The sequence below is a fragment of the Strix aluco genome, chromosome 17 (assembly GCF_031877795.1).
Source record: "Strix aluco isolate bStrAlu1 chromosome 17, bStrAlu1.hap1, whole genome shotgun sequence".
Taxonomy (NCBI): domain Eukaryota; kingdom Metazoa; phylum Chordata; class Aves; order Strigiformes; family Strigidae; genus Strix; species Strix aluco.
Genome location: NC_133947.1, coordinates 10,974,196 through 10,998,183, shown reverse-complemented (window position 1 = coordinate 10,998,183; position 23,988 = coordinate 10,974,196). Strand labels below are relative to the sequence as shown.

The following is a 23,988-nucleotide window of genomic DNA, read 5'->3' as shown; positions in this document are numbered from 1 at the left end:
CTTATAATAGTTGCATTTTAACTGTGTGCTCCAAAACAAAACAAATGCCAATTTTCTCCCGTGTTTAGAGTTCTGATTTGCTCCAAGACTTTAAATTTATTCTTTTCTTTAAAAAAAAAAAAGAGCATGGTAACTAGCAGCAGTCTTGCTAAGCTTCCTTCTGCTTCATTCTCGGGCTGAAATCCTGGGAACTGAGCGAGTATTTGCTGACTTTCTCTCTGGGTTTTGTGGCCTTGTACCTCCATTAATATTAATTTTTACACCCGGTGTGTGCATTTCGTCAGCTTTTGGAGATCACCAGGGAATGTGTGTCTAGGACAGTGGACAAAGGTAAAAGGATGAAATCAGTATATCTTTATAAATTCTTGTGGAGAGTTTAGTATCAGCTAAAGGACCAGATGAACTATAGGACATCATGTATGTTCTTACATCTTTCAGATTCAGCAAAAGGGATAACTTCAGGGGACCCTCTTGCCTCCCTCTTCAAAAAGAAGCAAACAACTATTTTTTCCAAAGTCATTGATGCCATGAAGCAAATGTGTAACTGTACTTGGGGACACATGTGTCTGTAATGTTTGCTTCAGCAGCCTTGGCTGCAGGTGCCTGGTCTACACGTGTAAGTGGTGGATTTGAGTTCTCACACAATTTTAAGTGTGGCCCTAATCACTGGCTGGTAACACGGATAACACAGCACCTTTGCAGCTACACAGGTCATTGTATTTCAGAAGTATGTCAGACCAGCCTACACAATTGTGACCAGCACAGCATAAATCTGTGCATTTTGCACTGCCTAATCACTATGTGCTCATCCCTTGCAATTCTTGCTAAATATTCACAATTCTCTGGCTGTCAGGTTGTATCAAGAAGCAAAGCTTCTGGGAAATCCTGCTGCTTTCAAATACATAAAGATAATTTTTGAGTCAGAGGCAAATGCTATTTGTATTACTTCAGCCATACTTGGCATGCGTTCCCGAGCCTAGAGATGCAACACAACTCGCTAAGGATCACTGGAGCGCTTGGAAAACCAGCCAGAGGAGATCCGAGCAGGCTGAGCGCTTACAGAAATGAGTGCCTCAGAAGAGGAATACATATTGTTTCCATGAGATTTTTATACCAATGCAGTACATGAGAAAAAGCACAAACCACCTGCACATCCCTCTGCCCTTTGGCATGCTTTGAGGTAAGACTAGAAGGATGTTGAACACATTTAGAAATGTGAAGCAGTTACTCCTCCCATATGGTTTATTGAGGATCTCAGTTTTCAAAGCATGAGTAGCAGTGAGGCCCATTATTCTTTCCAACATGCAAAAGGCACAAGAAAGTCATCAATGTGATTCTGTGCAAAGTGTCTCTAAGAAAACACACAGCGAGGAAATGACAGAAAAGAGCCCCCGATGGAAGAGAAAGCCAAAGTGCCTTCAGGAAAGTGCTGAAAAGTTCTGAAAATGGTCGTACTTTTTTCAGAGTCCAGATATGCTCAGTCAGTGAAAGATGCTTTGCAAATCCGTGAAGGAAAACTCAAGAGACAGAGCCAAAAGGCTTAAAACAATAATCTCCTTCATGTGCTAAAATTCAGGATGGAAGTCAAAATGATTTACCTCAGGAAAAAAGTGCGGCAGTTAAAGACAGACGTTAAATTCTTTAAAAAAAAAGCCCACCAAAACCAGACGTAGAAAGTGGATACATTCTAAGAGCAGCTCAATAAAAAATATTCCTTTTAATGAAAATAATTTAAAAAATGGATATTTGAAGAACACAAATCCACCTTGACTGTGACCAGCTACTGCACCCTGCTCTCAGGAAAGCCTCCAAGCACAACAACACAACGCCTTCTAGAAGAAGAAAGTCCCCACTACCTGCATGTGTGAAATGTGGCCGGTGAACAATTTGGAAACACAAACGTACAGGACCAAGTATCTGAGTCCCATTAGTTAACTTGGGTGTTGGGAAACTTCCTGGGGTTCCCGTCTCTCCCACTGGAGCTGGCTGGTGCCGGAGGTGGCGTCGCTTCCCGGTGGGCACGGCTGAGCCCGTGAACCCCTGAGCCTCTCGCTGGAGTTGAATACTTAAACCTAAAAAAGGCATTTACAAGTTGATGCATTTTTTTGTTGTTGTTGTTGTCTTATTTCCTTGCAGTATACGTTTCTACTTCTAGACTACGGAATGTTACATTAAACAACATAATTATTCATTACCTTGCTTCAAATTTCATTACAGTTACTGAGGCTTCATCATAATTTCACACAGCACAGAGACACCAAACTAAACATCAAGCAGCCAGCACTAGATGTATTTTTTCTTTAAGTACCAATAGGCAAAATACCCCATTCCCCCCAGAGATCCCATCAGGAAGGAGGCTCCGAAGAAGGAGGGAGGTTTCCGCTTGACCAGCCTGAAGGCGTTGGGTACCACTGCAGAGAGAAGCGTGGTATGTATATCTCCCAAAACTTTCCTGAAGGCAAAGCGTTTTTGTATCCTGTCAAAGAAGGACTGTAGGTTAGGTCTGCTGCCATCTTCCCAGTATTTCTTAGAGAGTCCTAGAAACTTGAGGCGGTGCAGGGTAGCTCCTAACAAGACATCAGCCAAAGTAAAGACGCATCCACAGAGCCAAAGTTCACACTTCTGCCCTGGAGAGAGAAGCGACAGAGCAAGTAGAGTAAGAAGAAACCCTTGGGTGGCCACCTAAAGGCTTGCTCAAAAGATCCACAAAGGCAGGAGCATTTGTATTACACCTGGGGTGTTTTCTCTCGACTCTCTGATGTCCCAAGAGATCAGACCACATCTACCAGGTTATGTGATGGAGGATATGTGGGGCCACCAAGCTGAGAATGTGAAGCGATCATTTATAGCCCACATGAAGGTACAAATTGCTGTCGGCAGAACGTCTCTGTTGCCTCTCTCCCAAGTCAAGAGCAACAGGAGATGTCATTCTCCCATACCCAGGAGGTCCCTGGCAAAGGGCCCTTGGCCTCCCTTGAAGGAAGATGTGGTGCAGTGACCCCTTCTGCTGTGTTTGTGCTCGGGGACAGCAGCAGCGTTTGTCCTTGGCTGCACTGGGAACTGTTTCAGGAGTGTCATGTTAACTTGTCCTATTTCAGGGATGTAAGAAATCCTCAGGAATCAAACACATTTGCTGGCCCGGCCTGGCTGCTCTCCCTGTGTGCTGTCGGGGAGGTCCTGCCTCTGTCCCCTCTCCTGCAGCAGGGACCCTGCTCCAGGACCCAAAACTGCAGCACGTCTGTGCCAAGAGCCAGAGCTCGGTGTGAATGCTGGGTGTGAGGAAAGGCACCAAAGCATTGACAACCCCTGATAAGAGGTGACCCTGGAAATAACCTCACCAGAGAGATGTCCAGGAATAAACCAAGCTGTTTTTAGGCTGGAAGAAGCAGGCTCAGGCCAGGATAGTAAGGAAGAACGGCAGAAGGGCACAAAGGCTGAGCCCCTGGCTTTGCACCAAATCCTTAATTCTGGGGCTCTTCCATTTGCCCTCTGGCTGTTGTATTTGGGAGGGAGAGAGTGGCACCTTTATGGCACCCCTGCACAGGCGCTGGGGCTGCAGGGCTGCCTGCAGGGCCAGGCCAGGGGAATTACTGGTAATTAGCAACCCTCAATTGTAGCCGCTTGGCAGCCTGCCTAATCCTGCTAGAGGCACAGCCCAAGTGGACAGATTGCCTGTGCCTAATTAGTCAATAAATGTTTTCAGTGACTAATGAATTGTGAGGGTGCTGCAGCCAGAGCCTCCTGGGTGCTATGGGGACCCTGACGGTGCTTCAGCTCAGAGGTAAGGAAATGGGGCTGAGGTGGCTGCCTCGCTCCCAGGCACCGCTGCAGGGAAAGGACAAAGCGCATGTGAGGATGGTGACTTTGGGAGAGAGCCGTGATCCAGTCCTACCCCTCCTGGCTCTGGACTTGCACCTTGCTGCTGAGGTCTGGACCCAGCTGTGAGGTGCCCCAGCCCCCTGCACCCCTGCCCAGTGCCAAGGTGGGGCAGAAGCACAGACGAGGGCAACTCGCCCTCTTTGCATCTGCAGCAGCCCCAATTTGGACCAGCCTGTCCCAGCCAAATGGGGTGCCTGTGGCAGGGGGTTGCCCTGTGCTCCTGCTGCATCTTCCACCCTCCTCCTGCCTGCCCTGCCCTGCCTGCATCGCTGCGTGTTGGGCTGGCAGCCTGGGCTGCGTGGGAGGAGAGCTACTGCACTGCGGCTCCTGGGAAGTTGCCAAAGGGCTGGTGCTTGTGCCCGCTGTTGAGATCCTGACCTGGCTGTGGTCATTGTGGGGGGAGTTCGGGTGCCCGAAGCAGAGGGCAGGAGCAGCACCCAAGGACCAAAGGCAGGGGAGCACTTGGGCGCTGGCAGCAGCCACCCCTCTGCTCCAAGTGCCCGGGACATCCTCCCAGGGCACCTCATTAGGCTGAACTCTGCTGAGCTAGCCCAGCTCTCAGAACAATTAATGAGGGTGTTCACTGGAGGCAATTAAGGCAACACAGGGTGCTGCTGTGAATGCAGCAGGGCTCTCAGCAAATCCCCAACCTGGTGCCCTGCAGGGTCCAACCTTGGCACCTCCAAGGGCCCTTCAGTGCTGCCCCGAGCATGACGCATGGCTCCCCATGGCTGAGGCCGGCCCCGAGGGCAGGGGCAGCTGTGGGGTCATCCCCTGATTAACTGCGTCTGGGTTCTGCTCTGGATCTGGCACCGTGGTACTGGCAGCTACCAGCCATCCCGGGGCTGGGGTTAGGAGGCCGCTGGCAGCGGGGATGAGAGGATGACGGCGTCATCCTGGGGTGACGGCAAGATAAGCGATGCCCAGCTGTGCCCATGCATCCCTGTCTGCCAGGGCATCAGGGTGGCTCTCGGCGGGCACCCAGCAGTATGTATTTGATGTCAGGGATGGCTGGTGTCACTCTCTCCCACCTGCTGGCCTTTGACGCAGGTCCTGTAAAGGCTCCCACCCCTCCAGGGCCCCTCAAATTCCCATCAGGTTTCCCTGCCCACACTCCACTGGGATGTGCCGCAGACCTGTCCTGCGGGTCCTGCAGCCAAGACCCAAGGGGGGGCTTGGCTGCAGGACACGTCCCCAGCCCTGCATCTGTCAGTCTGGGCTCCTCATGGTGCAACAACCGGGGGCCAGCCCGATTCTTCCTGAATCAGCCAGGGCATCAGTCACTGGCAGCCCCTCGCTGGGCCGGAGGGGACCTGCCACCGCCCTGGGATAACTTTGGAGCTCCCACAGAGCAGCCATGAGGACAGGGGTCCTGCTGTCCCCTGTGGCAAGGGGTGCAGAGGCTCCCAGGAGCAGGGGTTGTTTGCCCGGGGTTAGTAAGACCACGGCTGCAATGACACACTGGTGGTTGTACCGTGGGGGATTCATCAGGTGTGAAGGCATCGGCTGTTGCCGGTGTTCCACCTCAGCCTCATATGAAAAAACACCCCATAATGCAGCCCAGTGCCTACCTTGGTACTCCAGTTTCCTCTTCTCCAGCTCGGCCTCGATCTGGTCTAGCACCATCCCCAGTTCACCAAGGATCTTCTTCAAGTAGTTTACGTTGTCATGCTCCAGGATCTTGGCCTGGGTGGAGAGCGGGGTTAGGATGGGGGATGGATGGACGGATGGATGGACAAGTGTCCCTGCAACTGTGCAGGGACACGAGGCAGCAGGTGCCCATGGCAGATCCAATGCCAGAGGTGTGCGTGTCTTTGACCCACTTACCATGAGCTTCTTCTGCTTGGAGAGGTAGGGCTCTGATAGCTGCGGCTCCTCTTCGTGGTCCAGCTTCATCAGCTCCGTGCTGGCGTTAGCTAAATGTCCTGGGGGGAGAGAGACAGAGGGGCTGGGGGGGCTGTGTTTGGCAGGCATCAGGATGACCTTGCATCCAGCAGCAAAGCACCTCATTCTGCATGCAAAATAGCATTGTGGGCACCAAGAAAACACCCTGGAGAGCTAAAATAGGCCAATATTCATGGTTTGCTGCTGCCCCGCTGCCGTATGGGCAGGTGGCTGGGGCATTGCACATCCTCCTAAGGGCATGTGGCATCTGCTCATGGCATGGCAGCACTGGCTGTGGGGTACGGCAGATCCCCCTCCCTGGCCATGGCGAGTGGGTTTCAGGGGGGGTTTCAGCTCTTCATTCCTCTGCTGAATTCATACTGGAGGTGCCAGCATATCTCTGTCTCTCTCTGTGTCTTACTGTTTTAAGAACTTCCCTGAGCTTCTGCATAACCTGGTTCCTGCAGCTCCATCCCCAGCATCCCGTCGATCCTTTGGGATGTCTGAGCCAGCTGCCACGCGTGGGTGTGTGTGCAGAGCAGCACAGGAGGGGATGCTCCCTCCCAAATGAAGCTGTCCTGCCCTGGCTCAGTGTCTGGGGGTGCAATTTGGTAGTGTGGAGACCATCATGAGCATGGGAGAGATGCCCACCCTCCTCCTTCCCAGCGCATGGGGAGGATGCAAAGGGCTTTGTGTAAGGGAGCTAATGGGGGGAAAGAGCAGAGTAAATGGAAGAAGAGAATACGAGATGCAGAGTAACACCTTAGGGACAACATAAATTACCTGAAGCTGGGCTAATCTCTTCCTGCCAGGGACCATCTGTCTCTCCCTCCTTGTTCCCTCCAAGAAGGGCTTGGCTATGCTGATGCATGGGTGTGGGAGGTGCCAGGGCTGGCCAGGGAGGCAGCCAGCAGCAGGCTGTATGCTGACACAAAATGGTGAAAGTCCCTGTTTTCCACCATGAGCCCTGAAGCTCATGCTCACTAAGGCTCCAAGCCAGTGCTCCTGGGGTTGTAACTCAGAGGGAAACCTGGATATCACCCTGGTTTTGTTCCCCTTGGGAGATCCTGGCCCTTGGTTCGCCCTCTGCTTGGGACACAGCTACATGGATTTGCCTTGGCACCCACTGCAACAGGGCAGCCGAGTCATCACCTGGGTGAATGTGCTGGGGATGTGCTGGGGTGGAAGGGCACCACCAGCACTGGGGCACCGTCCTGCCCATAGCCCCTCCTTTGCAATGGCTTGGGAAAAATGCCAGGAGGAGGTTTGGACTGGGAGATATTTTTAAGGACTTTGGCAGAGTGCTGGGTAGGTGATGCAAGGCAGACGGGGTCTGAAGCCATTGTAGAAGGACCCTTTGGGGAGACGACGGGCTCTGCACCCTACATCTGCCCAAGATCTTGAGGTGGAGGTGACACTTGGTGACATGGAAACAGCCGCCTGTGCAGGGTGCCAGCAGAGACAAGGCAGACCATGAGATACACCTCAGGAACAGCCTGTTTCTCTTTGTGCCTGAATGCAGCCCATCTCAGAAGGACCGTCTGTGACCCAGGCAGCTGAGGGGACAGTGCAGGGGGAATGGTGTTTGCTACATGCGCTGCTTGGGGCCTAAAGGAGGGGAGAGATGTGGGGCATGCCAGTGCCCTCCCAACAAGGTCACTTCTCTGGCAAGGGACTCTCTCCAGGAGCAATCCTTGCCATTGAGTTATATTAAGCATTGTCAATGTTTCATGAGCGCTTGAAGGTCAGGTACACAGTCATGCCGATTCATCCACTATCTGCAACTCAATCTGGCTGTACTCTCCCACCTTTGCCCTTAGAGCTATTGGAGGGAGAGGGGACGTGCAGGAGAGGGAGAAAATTCATGTGCCTCAAAAAGAGCTGGGTGAGAAGTGTGCTTGGCCTGTGGGAGCCCAGACACCCCCTGGGGTTAGGAAGCCTCTGCAGGGTACCTGCAGCTCCCAGATTAGCTGTGTTTTGCCATTTCCCAGCTCTGTCCCTGCCTGCATTGGTGGAAAGCAGAGATGAGCAAGAGCAGGGTGGCTGGCGGGGCTGCGGAGCCAAACTGAGCCTAAAGCAAGGGCTGGGAGAGCCGTCGTGCTGGCAGCAGCCCTGGGCAGCCCCGCTGGAGGGGTGACTTACTGCGGATCTCAGCGGTCGCGTACTTTGGGATCATGGAGTCGGTGGTGAGCTCGGGGTGCAGGATGCAGCCGTGCGTGTAGGCATCCATGGGGAGCGAGTCCAGCAGCTCCCGGTACTGCAGCACCCGCGAGTGCAGCAGGCTGCCCGGCTCGGGGATCAGCTGCGTGACGTTTTCTGCGAGGGCAAAGCGAAAGCGGTTAAGGGGATGCTCATGAGTGGCTCATTAGCCTGTGTGGGACACCAGTGCGCAGTCCTGGCTTGAGGTACCTCTGAGCAGGGACTCAAAACCATAGCCCATGCTTGTCTCTGCCCCCTCCCCACTGCCTGTCCCGGCCAGGAGTGCGTCCAGCCCGTGCCCAGAGACAGGCAAGCCCACAGGACCACGGGGATGTGTACGCATGTCAGTACCCAGCCCCGCAGCCCCTGTGTCCCCAGGAGCTCAGGGTAGCAAGCCCTTCATCTCTGTGGCCCCTGAATTTGTACACTGTGGTTTCACATCTTTTAGAAGGGGAACAAAATCTTCCTATTCTGCAGAAAAGAGCTAAAACATGGAGATTTGAGTTTGGGATCTCCTGAGTTACACACTCGTTACACCAGTGGCAGTGAGGCACCTAGTTTTCTTGGGCTTCCCTGAAGATCCCATTCAAAATGGGTAATCAAGAGGTAGATGACCAAAGGAGCCTGGTGCATCTTCCCTCTGCGCTTAGCCGGTGCCTCAGCTGCAGGAGCATCCCTCACCCTGGCCGGCTCAGCACCTCCCTCGCCTTGTTGAGTTTTATTAATCTTTTGCAGATGGCAGTTTGTATCCTGCTCTTTTTATTACACTTTCAGCTCAAAATACACAGCAGATGACACCACAAGGAGCGAAATGTTGCTCTTGTCTCCCCCAAGAATATCAAGTCCATTTTTTTATGGGATCATAAATGTTTATGGCGTTTTCAGGTAGCAGTTAATAGGTAGTGAGTAAATTTACCACCAGGCTTGGTACACCCTGTTGCCCACACGCTGTCTGCAGTGCAGGGCTCACCGTATGCTGGTGTCTCAGGCTGAGTTAAGGTGCATCGGCAGAAAGACTTTGGCAGATGTAGCCAACACGGCTCCTTAATTAAAGGCCTGAAATGACAGTTCTGCCCGGCCCCACTGCCGGCGGCAGGAGCGAGGCTGTGGGCACAGCCTGGTGATGCCCACCCGGCATGGACGCACTTCATTCTGCCCTGGGCCAGGCAGCATCACGCCTGCCGGCACCTGCGGCTGGACAGGAGCCACGGAAATTTTGGGAGCTCCTGTATTGCAAACCTCCTAACAGCTCTGATTCGGGGCTGTCTCGGCTGGTAGGTTCCATAAACTTCTTCTGACCGATGGGCATCAGCATTACCGTCCCCTGAGTGAAGGGAGGTTTCGGTAGCTCCTCCCTGCCCACAGGCTGCTCGCTGCCCATGCTGCCCCAGCTCCAGCTCTCCAAGTGGGGATTTTCCATCTGAGAAAAGCGACCGGCTGAATGAAATAATAATAACTGACCTATAGCATGTGTGCTCCTTCCACAGGGCTCCTGGCCAGCACTCGACAGGCTGGGGCCAAGGCTGGAAACCAGCATATCCAGAGTGACTGCCCTGTCCGGCAGCGAGACAGAGCAACCACAATGAAATAGCAGCGTGCTGGCTGCTGGCCCGTGTCCTTCAGCACATCCCAGGGAGGCTTTTTGGTGGGATCATGCTCGCCCTGCCTTTGCATGCCATGGCAGACCTGTATGTATGGGCTGCTGTTGTATATAGTCAGCAAGTGATGGGCCGTGCAAAAGTGGGATGAGGGGAGGCTCTGCAGGATGGGGCTGGGGGCGCAGCCCTGGGAGGAGCCCCTTGCCCAGGCTCTGAGATGCACTGCCACCAGCCAACCCATCAGTGATTTCTTGGCACTGCTGGGCCTTGACCTAGTGAGAAGCACCCCCAAAGGTTATTGGCACTATTCACTGCTTTCTGGGGAAAGGAAAACATTGTTCATCACACCACCCTTTGGTGATAGCTGACCCTCAGGGTGTGTGTAAGCACCTGTAAAAGGCCATGCTCCCAGCCCAGGGGAAAACATAACTCGGTGTATATACCTTCTTATAAAGGCATTTTCAAGCTCTGCATCTTTCTGCAAGGTGGGTGATTCCCCTCGGGCTGTGGCATCCTAATGCTTTTTCCAGCTAGCATTGGTGGGCGATGGCTTGGGGCAGAGCATGCAGCAGGGAGTGATGCTCTGAGTGCTCTTCCCTGGAGCTTCCCCTCTCCATTTCTCAGTGAAAATGTAAGAAATTGCACCTGACTGGAAAATCTCAACGATAGGATTTCCCAGTGCACGGGCAGAGCTGTGTCTCCCTCCCGCTGGGGACAGCCTGTTGTCACATATGTTGGACCACCTGCCCTTCGCAGAGACCGGGTGAAGCTGCTGCGCAGTGTGGGGACAAGGAGTGATGTTCCCCACTGCCCCTTGGCAGGAAAAGGGCCACCATTCCCTGGGACCTGCTGCCGGTGCAGGCTCCTCCTGACCGATCCCGTCCCACTGCCCCGCCGGTGCGGTGAGCGAGCACCATGCCTCTGACGAGCAGCACCACCGTAGCGGGGCCGGGAGAGGACAGCAGCTGAGCTGGCAAGACGCCCTTGCTTCGGGAGCTATTTTGAGATGTTTTTGATGTCTCTGTTGCAAGGGGGATGGATGCTGGGGCGAACATCGTGATGGCACAGCCCGAGCTCCCTGCTCAGCTTTGAAGCCTCCTCAGTGGAGCATCCCAGCCTGACAGCCTGCAGGTTTGGGGAAATGAGGGTGAAGGGACATGAGATACGGGGAGAGGCTGCTTGCCGCAGTGCCCGTGCAAACAGCCACCTTCGAGTGCCGCCTCAGCATCCTGGTGCGCTGGGCTTGGCCGGCTGCTGACTGCAGCCCTGCTCTGGGGGGAATACGAGCTTCTCTTTCCTGGTTGTCCCTTCCTCTGGGTTTGTGTCACATCATCCTCCCATGGTCCCCAGCACTGCTGGCTTTGTTTGACTTTAAAGAGGCAGTTTTCTCTGTGGCACCAGGGATGGCAGGGTCCCCTGCCCACGGCTGGTGGCACAGGGCTCATCAAGGAAGGGGAGAGGGGCAGCAGCACCCAGCTCAAATCCACCTTCTCTCAGTGAGGCTTCTTACAGGGAGTTACTGGGGTTTTTACACCATTACACAAGGCCAAAGTACAAAGGTGACTAAACCCAGAAGCATTCCCATGGGTTGTGCCCCAGCCACAGCTCTGGTGAGATGTCACCATGCACCACAGGGACAGAGGGAAACGGTCCAGTTTGGGATTGTGGCCAACAAAGCTGAAAAAGGGGGGGCCCAGAGTCCCCTAGCAGCATTTCCAAGAGACATTTGGGGGTTTCTGCTGGAAATCCTTTATTTTCATGGGAAAATTTAAAAGTCTGGGGAAGGCTGGTGGCTTGCTGCTCTTCTGGGATAAAGCTGAAACTTTACAGGACAAAGTGAGTGCATTTGGCAAACAGTATCTGGATTAGACCCAAGTTTTCCCTGAGACACAGCCCTCCCCCTTACCTCCAGTGAAGTTCTTCTCCATGTAGTCGATGATCTGGTTGTAGTCACTGATGATGTTGTCCCTGTGGATGATGACGGGCACCTCCTCCCCCAGGTTGAGGCGCATGAACCAGGGCTCCTTGTGCTCCATCAGAGGCATGCTGACGTCCCGCTCCTCGCAGGGCAGCCCCTTCTCCGCGATCACCAGCCGCACCTGGGGCAAGAGGCCAGGGAGAAAGGGCTCAGCCTCATGCACCAAGCTGGCCCCAAGAGCCCTCGAAGCACCCCAAGAGTCCCACCACCACCCATCACACTTCCTGGCCCTCCCCTGCCTCTTAAGCACAGCAATGTGCCATGACAGATGCTTGTCCTGCCAGAAGCCAAGCAGCTCTTGGCATGGAGCAGCTGCAATATCCAGGCAGCCAAGTGAGGATTTCCCTTCCCAGCAAATGAAGGAGACCCAAGCCCACCCTAACTTTGCTGGATCATGGACCATCCTCGCTCTGGTCGCTGGTGGCCAGTGTGACAGGTGGAGGGGCTGGGGTGCTGGCGAGCTGCAAGCCCACCCCTTGGCAGCAGGTGGAGAGAGGTTGGCAGCTCCCCAGCGGGGGGGAATCAGTGGTGCTGCTGTGGGTCCCAGCATAGCCCAGCACACTGGGAGGAGGAGGAGGAGGAAGAAGAAGAGGAGGAAGCAGAGGTTGCAGCAATGCTATGTCTTGCACCCAGTGGGTGCTATAGCCTGGCTGAAGGAGGCCTGGATGCTAACTCAGGTACGTTCCATGCTTGGGGGTGGGCAATGGCTTTGCTGGGCATGTTTTGAGCAGGGAAAAGGTTCTGTTTCATGGAGGGTTTCAAGCAGCCTCCACACAGCATCTCTCCTGCTCCATGCTGCCGCCAGCCCGGGGACATCACCCACCACCTTCACACCTCTTGTGTCAAACCTGCTGCCTTCCCCTGCCGCTGCCCTCCTTCAGCACCAGGCCGGCGAGTGGCACCGCTGGGGTGGCACCCACCCGTCCCATGGGTGGGAAAGCTGAGGCCAGGGGCCTGGGGGGCAGGAGGAGGCAGGAGCAGGACTGGATGTGGGGCATGATCCCCATCCCCATTGCCCACAGACAGCCCTCAGGGCTGATCCTGCTGCTTTGCTCTGTGCTTGAGATGGTGTTGAATATGCACCCAGGGATGGCATTTTAGGCTTCTGGGTTATAAAATCCTGACTGTTATGAACTAAGTATGTCAAACAGGCGAAAAAAAACCCCTCCCTCAGGGGATGTGAAACAGCCACGTTTTACAGAACCACTGAATGAGGGAAAAGCTTTTGTTTTCCTCCAACTAGCAGCGGCTAAAAATACAACTTAACAAATATAAGCATTTCTCTGAGTACTTCAGAGTCCCTGGGGAATTAGTCATTAATTATTTACAGGGTTGGCAAATGAATTTTTTCTTTTAAAGTCAGACAAAGAAAGCCTGTGTCCCTCAACTGCAACTTGCTCTCAGCCTTTTCCTCTCAGCTGATGGATAAACCCTGGGCAGGACCACCCAGGGCATCTGTCCCCAAACTCCCTGTGCTTCCCTGTTCTACTATTAAGAGCCAAGGCCGAAGGCCTAGCAGGAGGCAGCTGCCAGACAGGAGGTCTCAGCTCCCAGGGTAGCCCCAAGGAGGGGTCCCAGCAGGGGTTATGGAATGTGCCTGGACCCCCCAGCGGGTCCCCGAGGAACCAGCACAGCTACCATGAGGCATCTTGTGTAAAAATCCAACGCTGGCTGTAAACCTCCAAAAATCCCTTTGTAGGGAGGGCGAGATCCTGGTGGGAGCTCAGGATCCCTCCCACAAACAGCCCCAGTGTAGTGGAGGGTGGTTCCAAGCAGCTCCCGGGGCAGAGCAGGAAAAGCTTCGCCCGCAGGCGGCTCTGAGAAAAACTCTTGTGCAGGGGGGTCCCATGCAGCCCCTGCCACTCCCCGCCCTGCGATGTCCATCAAGCCAGCTTGTGCTCATCTGCCTTCCAGCAAACGCTGTTCCCTTGCAAGTGACCTCAAAAGCAAAGCCTGAAGCGGTGCCGGAGCTGACGTAGCAGCGGTGCTGTGGCTCTAGGTGTGCCCTGCCCTGTCCCCAGCCCCACAAAGGTGAGGCTGGTTGTAGGAAACCCTGTACAAGAAGTGCCTTAACCACTGCCTCCCTGCTGTCAGCAACCAAACGAGCAGGACAAAAGGTAACAGTGAGCTGGGCACGAGCATCCCTCGCTGGTGCGGACCAGAAGCCCATTAGTCACCTGCTGCCAACGGCAGACCATGTGCAGCCACCCTGCTGCATTGGGCATCCTCCCCTTCCTTTGTGCCTGCAAGTAGGAATGGGCGTCTCTGCCTCCTGGGCTGCAGGGCTCGAGGGCACCCTTGCACCCGGGGAACTTTGTGTCCCCACCACCCCTCTGAATATCCCATTCCCCATGTAATATTAATGGCATGGGAATGATGGGGGGGGCTTGGGGCTGGGAGGAGAAGGTCGAGTTTGCTATACAGCCACTGTGCTGAAAAATGAGCATTTACTATTGTCTGGAAAATGTGATTTCTCACTGTTTAGCTCCATGAGCCTTGCATGGAACTGGGGCACTTCGGGAATAGGATTTCCAGGGCGCTGCTGCAATGTCAGGGTTAAATCGTCGCTGCGTGCTGGGGTCTGCTCCTTGGAAGGAGCCTGGCTCGGGGGCTGCCTCCCCCTCTCCTGGCAGCAGGGTGGTCCCAGGGCCTGGCTCAGCCTTTGTCTGTGCTCCTGGCCATGCCAGAGTGGGGCTGTGAGCGAACACAAAGCCGAGGCGGCTCCCGGTGCGAGCCGCGATCCCAAAGCAAAAGCAGGATTTGGCTGAGCCCCCCCCCCCATCGCCTCCCCAGGCAGATGCTGTTAAAACGCAGAACCTCAGGTACAAAAGGGCTGCCCAGCCACGCACTGCTGCCCCCACCAGCCCAGGGGACGAGCCCCTCGCTCTCCCCACGAGTGCATCCATCCTCCCGAGGCAAGGGGATGCCCTGGGGACTGGAGGTGATTCTTCCCCAGGAACCCAGCCGAGCGATTATTTTTTTACCTTTTGCGAGCTGAAGGACTGGGTCCAGTGGTACAAAACCAATCTGTCCTGGGATTTGAGAGCGGGGTCTGTCGGGTCCTGATTTTCCTCCCCCTCCGTGGATTTCCCTGCGTCGTTCTCCAGCGCCGAGATGGGCCACCAGCTGCAGTTGGTGGGAGTAACATTATTGGGAGTCGCCATGACAGCCTGCGAGCGAGCGGGAGAGGGACGAGGGAGCGAGCAGCACTAGCCCAGCATCACATGGGCTCCTGCCAGCAGCATCACTCCCGGGGCAGCTCCATCTCCCCGGCTGGGGTGGGCAGCGCAGGGCGGTGGGCGCCGGGGGTCACAGGAGAGGATGGTGGCAGCAGTGGCCGTGGTGTGGGTGAAATCGCAGCCCGTCCCCGCTCGTGGCGGGGCTCCCACGGAAACGTGCAGGCATCACTTCAATAGGCGAGTCAGCAGTGGAGGCTCCTGCTGCCTGCCTGCCTGCCAGCTCGGCAATCCGGGGCAGCTCCAACCCCTGCGGCTCTTTAGGAATATTTTGCAGCAGAGATTAAGATTTTTTTTGACTGGTTTAGATATGGCAGATATGTAATAAATAGCTACATTGATGGATACTGGCTGTAAAATATCTAGCAAGTGTCTCGCCTGCCTTGCAACCTTCATGGAAAGAAGCAGCAATGGCTCTTTAAAGGTATTCAGTGACTTTTGGAGAGAAAGATTAATTACTGCCTAATGGGTTTTATGTAGCCTGTACTGGGGTAGAGCCCCAGAGCCCTCGCTGTGTACCAGAGCCTCGGGGTGCCGGGCCAAACCAGACAAGCCCTCCTGCACCAAAGCAGGCATGGTTGGGGGTTATTTACAGAATTAGCAAGCTGTGTCGCAATTGCTGCTCGGAGAGTGCTGGGGCTTCTGGAGCTGCTGCTCTCCGGGCACTATGAGCATCACCCCGAGGTCTGCAGGCAAACGCATGTAGGCAGATGACACCTTTCTGGACACGGTGACCTGGACATCTGGGCCTGTGTTTAATGACACTTGGCTTCATCACGCTCCATCGTCAACAATCTGGCAGTCCAGAGATAATTTCCCACACATGGGACTAGCTGCCAGTGCCAGGAGGGGGTAAAACCAGCCTGGTTATGGGTGTCGCAGGGGCAGGTCCAGGAGAGGGTGGAGGTGAGGACTCTGCAGGCGCAGGGAGCCAGCTCGCATCTCTGGGCTGCCAGAGGGCTCTGGGTGCAGGTGCAGCTCCTCCATGTGTTGCTCCCATCTCCATCCATGCTGGAGCTGATGAGGTTGGAAACAAGGCAAGGTTTGGGAGAGCTGGTTCAAGTGGGGAAACTGAGGCACATTTCGCCCAAGAGCACTGGGAGGGAGCATGGCCAAACTGGTATCTGGCTGCCTGAATATAGTGAAAGGAATGATTTTCTGGGAACTGTGAAATGAAAATGAATCCTTTGGTGTTGTGATGTCCTGCTCCCAAGGGTGTGCAGGAGGGGTGAGGCTGGGAAGCACTATGCCCTGCCCTGCCTCCTCCCTGCCTTCCCCCTTAGGCAGCAGCCCCCAAAACAATCCTCCCTCCCCAGCAAAGTCAGGGGGTGGCCCCCACTGCTGCAATCTGGGAGCAAATTAGGCTTTGAACAAAGAGCTGCCCCATTGCGGGGTCCTGTCCTGTCCTCTGCTCTGCAGCAGGAGAGCCCTCACTGCCCAGGAAGCATCTTTTGGGGCTCCCTTCACCTTTGGGTTCAGGAAAGGAGCGGAGCCGTTTGACCAAGCAGAAGCAGTTCTCTCCTGTGGATTGCTGTCCAGAAAGCCCCATCTAGTGGCATATTTTGTGATGAATTAATGCTGCGCTGTTAGAAATAAAAAAATGTCAAGTTGCTTCATCCCTCTGGGTCCTGCAGGTACGTGGTGCCTCTGAAAGCACTTATTTAGCTGGGTTTTGTCTTGCTAAAGTGAGCAAGGCTTGGGGGGCAGGATTGGTGCCAGCACCCTTTAGGGGTGCCCTGACCTTGTGTGACCTTGAGATCATCCCCAGCTCTTGTCCCCAGCCTTCCTGCCTGTGAAAGGGGTCGATGCTGGGCTGCCCCATGGGTTGCTGTGTGGCCGGACCCGGTGGCATTGGCAGAGCCCTGGCAGGTGCCATCGGGGCAGGATTGCGGGCGCTGGCGGTTCAGAAATGCACAATCTGGGGTGTCTCATCTCAGAGCTGATGCAAACATTACAGAGGGGAGAGCAGGCAGTCAGAGTTGGTCATGGGACTTTGCAGGCACAGAAGTACCTTCCCTGTTTTAGAAGGAGGGGGTGGAAATCAGCCTGTAGAATCAGCTCCATTGATTTTTTCCGGGTGGCCTGATTCAGCATCCGCCAATGTAAAGCTTAGCTAGGACTCAGTTTGGCTTTTATAAGGTGAGAAATAAATGTCATTGATCCAGGGTGCCCTTCTGCATCCTGCTTTGGTTGAACTAGTCCTGAAACTAGACAGGCAAGTAACTCGTAAAGTGCTGGGGGTGGAGGGAAGCCATTGAAAAAAAAACCCCAGCCTGGATCTGCTGAGATAGGAAGTAGAGAGGTGGGATCTGGGAGTGCTGCAAGCTCACCAGTGCTTTCTTTGAATATTTTAGACCTATTCTTCTGTAGATTGACTGGGAACACATCCTAGAGCACCCAGGGACAGAAAAAAATTCCCCAGAATTGTCGGTGCAGGTACAGCAGCAGGCTGGGAGCAGTATGGCTGGCAGGGCTGTGCTCAGCACTGCTTGTACCGGGCCACCTCTGAGGCTGAGCGCTGGTGCTCATCAATCAAGCTAATTGTGCTGCGCAGGCATTCCCAGAGAAGATGCCATTTGCTAGTAAAGCTTGAGGTTTCAAGCAGGCAGCAAGCAGGAGTCACTGAGTCACTGAGAGGAGTGAAGTGGTGAGCTGAACTGGGAAGACTTTGAAGGAAACTGAGTTTGGGCTTGGGGCCTCTCTTAGAGCTCGTCGTTTCACCCAGAAGAGGTGCTTTGAGCAATGTGAATGTCAGCAGCAATGTTTTAGTATGTCTGCTACAAGTCAGATACTTTGGGTTCTTGACTGCAACTATCTGTGCTTCCTCTGCTGCAGGCAGCACTAGACATGCTTAAACACTAGCACAAATGGTAATTCAGGCAAAATACAAAACCACTGAATTACTGTCTCCTTTTTCCCCTTCTTCCCTCAGTACTAGTTGCTTCTGTCCTGCATAGGAACTGCTCTCAGACTCTTCCCTCCCAGCCAGCCTTCTGGTAATCTGAATTCACTTCTCAGCCCTAAACTTGGACTAGTTTAACCCCCACGATTTCCCCAATCCCCCCACTCTCCTTGGACACAGCAGATCTGCTGCACGTTGTCCTGCTCCACAACTGAAAAATGGCCTTGTGCTCTTCCAACGTGGCCGATCACTATGTAACGCCAGCTCCAAGGTCTAGACCCTTTCAGGGGTGTTTGCCCACTTTATTAAGGAGGAGCAGGAGTGTGCTCCACATCAGAAACAACTGCACCAAGGTGACCTTGAGCCAGGCTGCCACACCACATTTCTGGGGAAAACAGCCTCACTGTGCCCCTTCGTCGGGCTCCAGCTGCAGATGGGAGTGGGAATGACCAACACGGGTTTTAAATAACTGTATTTGTGCATGTTAAAGATCTGTGCCCCAGCTTCCTACACGTGGACTCCAGGTCAGCACTCACTGAGAGGCAGGGTAATGGTTCAAGACTCTAACAGGGAGAAATACCAGCAACTAGCATCTAGCAACAAAATTTTCAAATTATTTTAGAGGGCACAAAGCCAAACCATGAACAGAAACATGAGCAGGCATGCTCTGCTGAAGCAGAAATAGCCTTTGAAAAGCACAAACAGCAAAGAAAACTACTACTAAATACTTCCATTTAAAAACAAGGTAGGTATTATACCAGATTTACTGTAGGGAGAATGAAGGGAAAGTGAAGAAAACCAAAACTGTGTGTGTATGCAGGATAGTGCTGGGAGGAAGGTGAAGGGGTCAATAAAGTACCAACCCGAGAAAATAGAGAAACTGGTTAAATTTAATTTGAGAGTATACGCCAATACCGCACGCTAAATAACTGCATGACACTTAAGGGCAAATTAAGTTTGAGTTGTATTCTTATGTTAACTTACTTGGATTTATTTGAACTTTAAATCTGAACTTCCTGGATTCTTAGTGTAAATTTTACGGATGATTAGAATAAAATCTGCAGACAGCGATTAGCATCTAGAATGTCTGAGACTTCCCTAGCACAGAATACAAGACCAACTGTCTGCATCTGCTATCATCTATTTTTATACAATTGCTTGTGACTTGTTGGCTTGCTGACCACTAATTTTTAAGCATGTAAGTAAAAATTGCAGTATTTTACTCAAACATGGTTGTTTAGCATTTGTGCACAGCTGACCCTGAAAGCAGACTTCTGGTTTTTTTTAAAAAAAAAAGGTCTTGAGGGGAGATGAGTGTAAGTCAAATTATTGAGTCTTTAATTTGCTGGGTTTTGACAAACATTTATTAATGCAAGTCTCAGCAACAAAATTTTTTATTTCAATATTTTCAATCAGAAGGAATGTTATAGCTCTACACCACAAAGCCTGTAAGATACACACTTCTTGTTTACCCTATTTCCACGCTGCTGTGTATCAAACATACTCAGAACTATCTGTATCGATGGCTCCACAATCTCCACTTCCAAGACAGCGTGGCCCAGAAAAACTGTTAGCCTGCTTCACTCCCCCCTAAATTATTCCATCTGTAAAGCACAAATAACAAAATATATTTTTGCTTCTAAGAACTTCACTTATCTGCAGAAAAATAGAACTGCTTAAGAGTGAGCTAGTTAGATTATGAAAGGGTCCAAGCACACACTCGCACATTCCGGACCTCCCAAAAAATTTGTGAGGAGGAAGTATTCACAATTTAATCCAACCAAAAAAAAAGCCAGATAGTGTTCAAAGGAAAGGAGATTCCTCCTATCCAAAATACTGAATGCCTTCTCATTCTTCTCTCTAGAGCAGGATGAGGAGGATAGAGCTGTAGCTATGAAACATTTCTCTAACTACTGGGACACATTAAGAATGAACCTTCCAAACACTGCAAAATTTCAGAAAAAACCCAAAAGGCTTTTTTTTTTTTGCCAAAACTTAGTGAAAACAGCATACAGAGCTTGAATATCCACAGCACAAACCAAAAAACAAAGGGAACTTGATCTACAGTGCTTTTTTGTTAAGGTATTCAGAGACTTTAGTGCATTCTTTTTAGAACTAAGCTCAGAAACTATATTCCATTTTTCATTTTATTAGAAAACTAAACTGTATGAGGCAAAGAAACATTTGATCAAACACACAACAGTGAAAACATGGCACTGACAAGGCATTTAACCCAACCATTATCACACTGGTTCAGGATTCTCTATTGCTTTCACTCAAGTATACATCATTTCTGCCATGTGAGACATTTTCTTGGGAATATATAAGTAGTATTCCATGTATCCAGAAAGATCTTCAATAGTCACGTCATCCACAAAGGCTCGAGCTTGCTCAGAACAAGATCTAGGAGAACCTGATGAGGCTGTCCCACAAGGGGATCTATTCTGAAGAGACTGGGCGTGGACTCCTAGGACTGCCTTTTCGCATTCTGACAGGACGCTCCGTAAGCCAGAGAAAGAGTACACTTCCATGGTTCGCCACTGCTTGCACTGGCATTTCTTGTCCGTACAAGGGCACTGCTTGCCGTTGCTAAGCATGGATAAGGACTGGAAATCTGAGGTTTGGCTAGAATGCAAGCTAGTTTGAAAGGATGAGGAGACAGTCGGGCAATTCTCTCTTGACTTCTCCAAAGGCTTTTCGGCGGTGAAAGCTTCCAAAGGTTCAGTTCTGTCATCACTGGCCTCGAAGTGAGAATCGTGCCTGTCCTTCGTACCGTGTTCTGCTGTAACAAAAATGTCTGAACTGATACTACTCTTTGACGCGTCTGCCTGGGTTTTGTGTTTCAGCTGGTTGTTGGCTTTCATGTTGCAATATGTAAACTTGGGAGGATGCAGGACGGGAGACTTGGAGCGTCTGCGACGTGGGACTCTTGCCGACCCTCTGGAAGGCTTTCTCGCACACCTGCAGGGTTATAACAGGTGAGCAAGTAGGTAACCAGAATCTACATCACAGCTCAATAAGCTCGCTAAAAACGTTTTAGAAGATTTTCATTTTTTTAGTTCTGCTTAGAAAAATCAGGTGACTGGTCACTTACAGTCTGTGAGGGGAACAGTGGAGGAGTCTGAAGAAACCGGGGCTCCCCCAAAGGAAAGACACATACAATCAGCCCTTATTTAAGGGTACTTCCTCCCAAATCTTATGTGTTAAGCAAACAACACTTTTTCATCCCAAACTGAACTGCAGTGCAAAACCTGGATATCAGTTGGAACTGCTGGCAGAATCGCACTGAATATCCAGGTATTTCAGTTCAGAAATAAAATAACCCAAGAAAGAGGTTGCAAAGATATAAAGACTTGAATAAAAGGACCTCTGAGGAAATCAGTGGAAAAGAAAGTTTTAGCTACCCTCTCTAAGAGAAGAGGTAATATCGTTTTTAAAGTCTTTGATGAAATCCCCTTAAAAAACATCGTATCAAACAGTTATGGTAAAGTTTTGTAATAGAAAAGAGAGAAAAGAAATGTCGAAGCAACTAATGACAACTTTCATTGGAAAGAGTATGCAAGTGTTAAATGTCTCAAACCGGAAACACACGCACGGCGCAGTGAATGGTATGTTTTACCCATGCCACGCTTCCTTTGAGCAGACAGCCTGTTGCTTGGCTCCATCCATGGCTGCTCGTGTCGGTGTTCTGAGAATCGTCCCATCGCCCATGGACAGAGCTGCAATACATCTGAGTGAAAAGGGAAATGCCACGTTACAGTAGTGCCTGAACATACTGCTTCAGAGGTCGAGCTTCAGCCCATTTGCTTTAGATGCTTAGCTAAGACATTTAAGTTTGCAGCTTTGACTATAGTCAGTGGTTAGAAACAGGATATTCCAGAGATTCATCTAACTGCTCTTACTATATTGACCTCAGTCAAGTGTCTAAAGATAGGTGAGATGAAATGAAAGGAGGCCAAAATGCCCAGAGGCTGATGTCATGCCCTATTTGTACCAAAATGACACATTAAAGGAATGTAAACTCAGCTTCCCAACGTTCTTGTCAGACAATAGTTGTTAAAGATAGACTCTTACTCATCTAAAATGCAAAGTCAGGAACCCATAGCAGCAGGCTGAGGAGTCAGTGGAGAAACAGATGAGGTACAAAAGACAAGGACAAATTACTAATCTATTTCTCATTACATTTCTCATTAAATTTCCCAGATAAACATGGAATTAAAAAAGTATCTGTCCCTGGAGGTCCAGACAACAAATATAAATACCGTAGCGCACAAATCCATATTTATGATGGCTGTATGTGTGATTTGGAACATGGGATAGGAAACCATAAGAAATGAGGCTGAAATTCTAGCAGAAGAGTCCAAGTACTCTGCCCAAAGTTGATCTTAAGGGATTAGTCACAAGACTTGAACTGTTCAAAACACATGTCTGCGAAACAAGATCTTTTTATGCCTAAGAGGATATCATCAGGAATCAACCAAAATTCCACATAGTCTGTCACTGGTAATACATCAAAAGTGGTATGCTTGATAAGCATAGTTCCCTGTCACGAGAACAGCTGGTTTTTTTCCACATTTAACAGAAAACCTGAAGCAGAGGAAACAAGTAACAAAGCAAAATATATCTTAACATGCAGAGGAAGTCATGAGTTTGCAGTATCAATGGCTATGGAGATGAATTCACAAGGTAACATTAATTATCAATAAGAAGCCTTCTCTTGTGTCTGTGAATTCCCAAAAGACTTCAAGTAAACCACGTCACAAAGTGTTAGACTGCATAATTTTATTAACTCTTACTTTCAAAGAAGATGCTTATACTACATATTATCAGTATACCCAGTATGTTATGGAATAAGTTTTTAGGATAAGAATGCCTGCAGGCATTTTACTCTACAAAATCCCCTGAAATCAGAAACGATCAGTGCTCGTATTTAGCCTGATGATTTCCAGTGAGTGAGAGTGGGCTCTTCAGCACGCTATGAAGTGACGGTGCTGTCCTTCAGACGCTTTCCAAGCAAATCTTCATGCACTACAGTAAAGGCTAATAACGTGACTGAGGATGGTACCATTTACATGAATGGAAAAACAAGTTCTGTATCACACAAAGTGACTTTGGCTACCACAGCAGTTAAGATGGGGTTCACTGCTTTGGGCGAGTCAAGTTTTCATACAGTCACTGTGTAATTTCAGTTGGATACTGTGTCAAAATTAGTCAGTAATAAGGTGCTGCTTTGCCTATTATACAGTTATAACGAGTGCATTTCATGTGAAGTGATGCAGTTGTCTCCTCTTGGAGAGTAAGGAACCTTTCACCAAATGACGTTTGTTTTGAGATTTAAAATAATAGAAAACCAATACAAACATGTAATAAAACCCCATCAAATTACATGGTCTTTTTTGTTGCTCACTTACCCTGCTGCATCCACTCTCAGCTTTTTGAAAGCTGTCTGCAGACTCTCTTCCTCTTCATCTTTAGCTTCCAAGTCCATTGATGGGCTTTCAGTGTGTAACCAACCGTGCCATATAGAATAAACTGAAATACAGAAATTAGGATCTGACGTTGAGGTCTGAACGCACACGGTCTCTACAAAACTGAAATGACACGTGTAAGGGATGATCGTTCTTCCGCGGGCAATCTCAGGGCCTTCTGATCAGACCGGCCCAGGCTTTTCACTGTGAGCTCCAAACTCACAGCCTGTGTCAGAAATAACGAAGCGCCTTTTTTCCACTGGGCGAACAGACGATGTTACAGTCTGACAACCAGTGTAACTTCACCGTGAGCCGCGAGCACGACCCCGGCAAAGAGCGGGGGACAGCGGGGCACCGCCACCCGGTGACACCGCACTGCGCGGGGAAAGCACCGCCCGCCAGACCTGCAGCAGGGCCCCGCAGCCGCCGCATCCCCCGCGGGCCCGTGGTTGCCAGGACGCTCTGAGACCGCGGGCAGCGCAACGTTCGAGCTCCCAGGGCCGCGGCCCTACGCCACGCGCGCCCTGTCACGGCTCCGCCAGCTCCCCCGGGGCCTCTCCGCCCCCCGCCCCGCCGGGAAGGCCCGCGGAGGCCCCTCTGCCCCCGCCGCGCCTCTCCCCGCTCCCCAGGCCCGCGGCCGCCCCTCCGCCGGCTCCCCCGGGGGGTTGGGGGTGGCCGGGCCGCCCCGGGCCGTCACTCACCGCCACCTCCGAGGCTCGCGCTCCCGGGGCAACGGGAGGGGGGCAACGGGAGGGGGGGGGACGCGGAGCAACAACAGGAAGTGACGTCACCGCCCCGCGGGGACGCGCATGCGCGGGCGCTCTGCCCGCCGAGCCTGCGCCCC

The 23,988-nt window shown here is 51.8% G+C and overlaps 2 protein-coding genes across 2 annotated transcripts; both read right to left on the bottom strand.

Moving 5' to 3' along the window:
- Positions 1–1,224: 1,224 nt before the first annotated feature.
- On the bottom strand, positions 1,225–14,985 carry GDAP1L1 (ganglioside induced differentiation associated protein 1 like 1). Its single transcript, XM_074842950.1, has 6 exons — positions 14,523–14,985; positions 11,467–11,659; positions 7,906–8,079; positions 5,707–5,804; positions 5,451–5,565; positions 1,225–2,627 (listed from the first exon to the last, which is right to left on the bottom strand). Exons 1-6 carry the CDS (start codon positions 14,700–14,702, stop codon positions 2,284–2,286), a joined length of 1,104 nt encoding a protein of 367 aa, XP_074699051.1. The 5' UTR covers positions 14,703–14,985; the 3' UTR covers positions 1,225–2,283.
- A 4,006-nt stretch (positions 14,986–18,991) lies between these two features.
- On the bottom strand, positions 18,992–23,908 carry LOC141931282 (oxidative stress-responsive serine-rich protein 1-like). The gene is made up of 4 exons (XM_074843224.1): positions 23,846–23,908; positions 23,088–23,208; positions 21,296–21,406; positions 18,992–20,637 (listed from the first exon to the last, which is right to left on the bottom strand). The coding sequence occupies exons 2-4, from the start codon at positions 23,162–23,164 to the stop codon at positions 19,953–19,955; spliced, it is 873 nt and encodes a 290-aa protein (XP_074699325.1). The 5' UTR covers positions 23,165–23,208; positions 23,846–23,908; the 3' UTR covers positions 18,992–19,952.
- Positions 23,909–23,988: the final 80 nt, after the last annotated feature.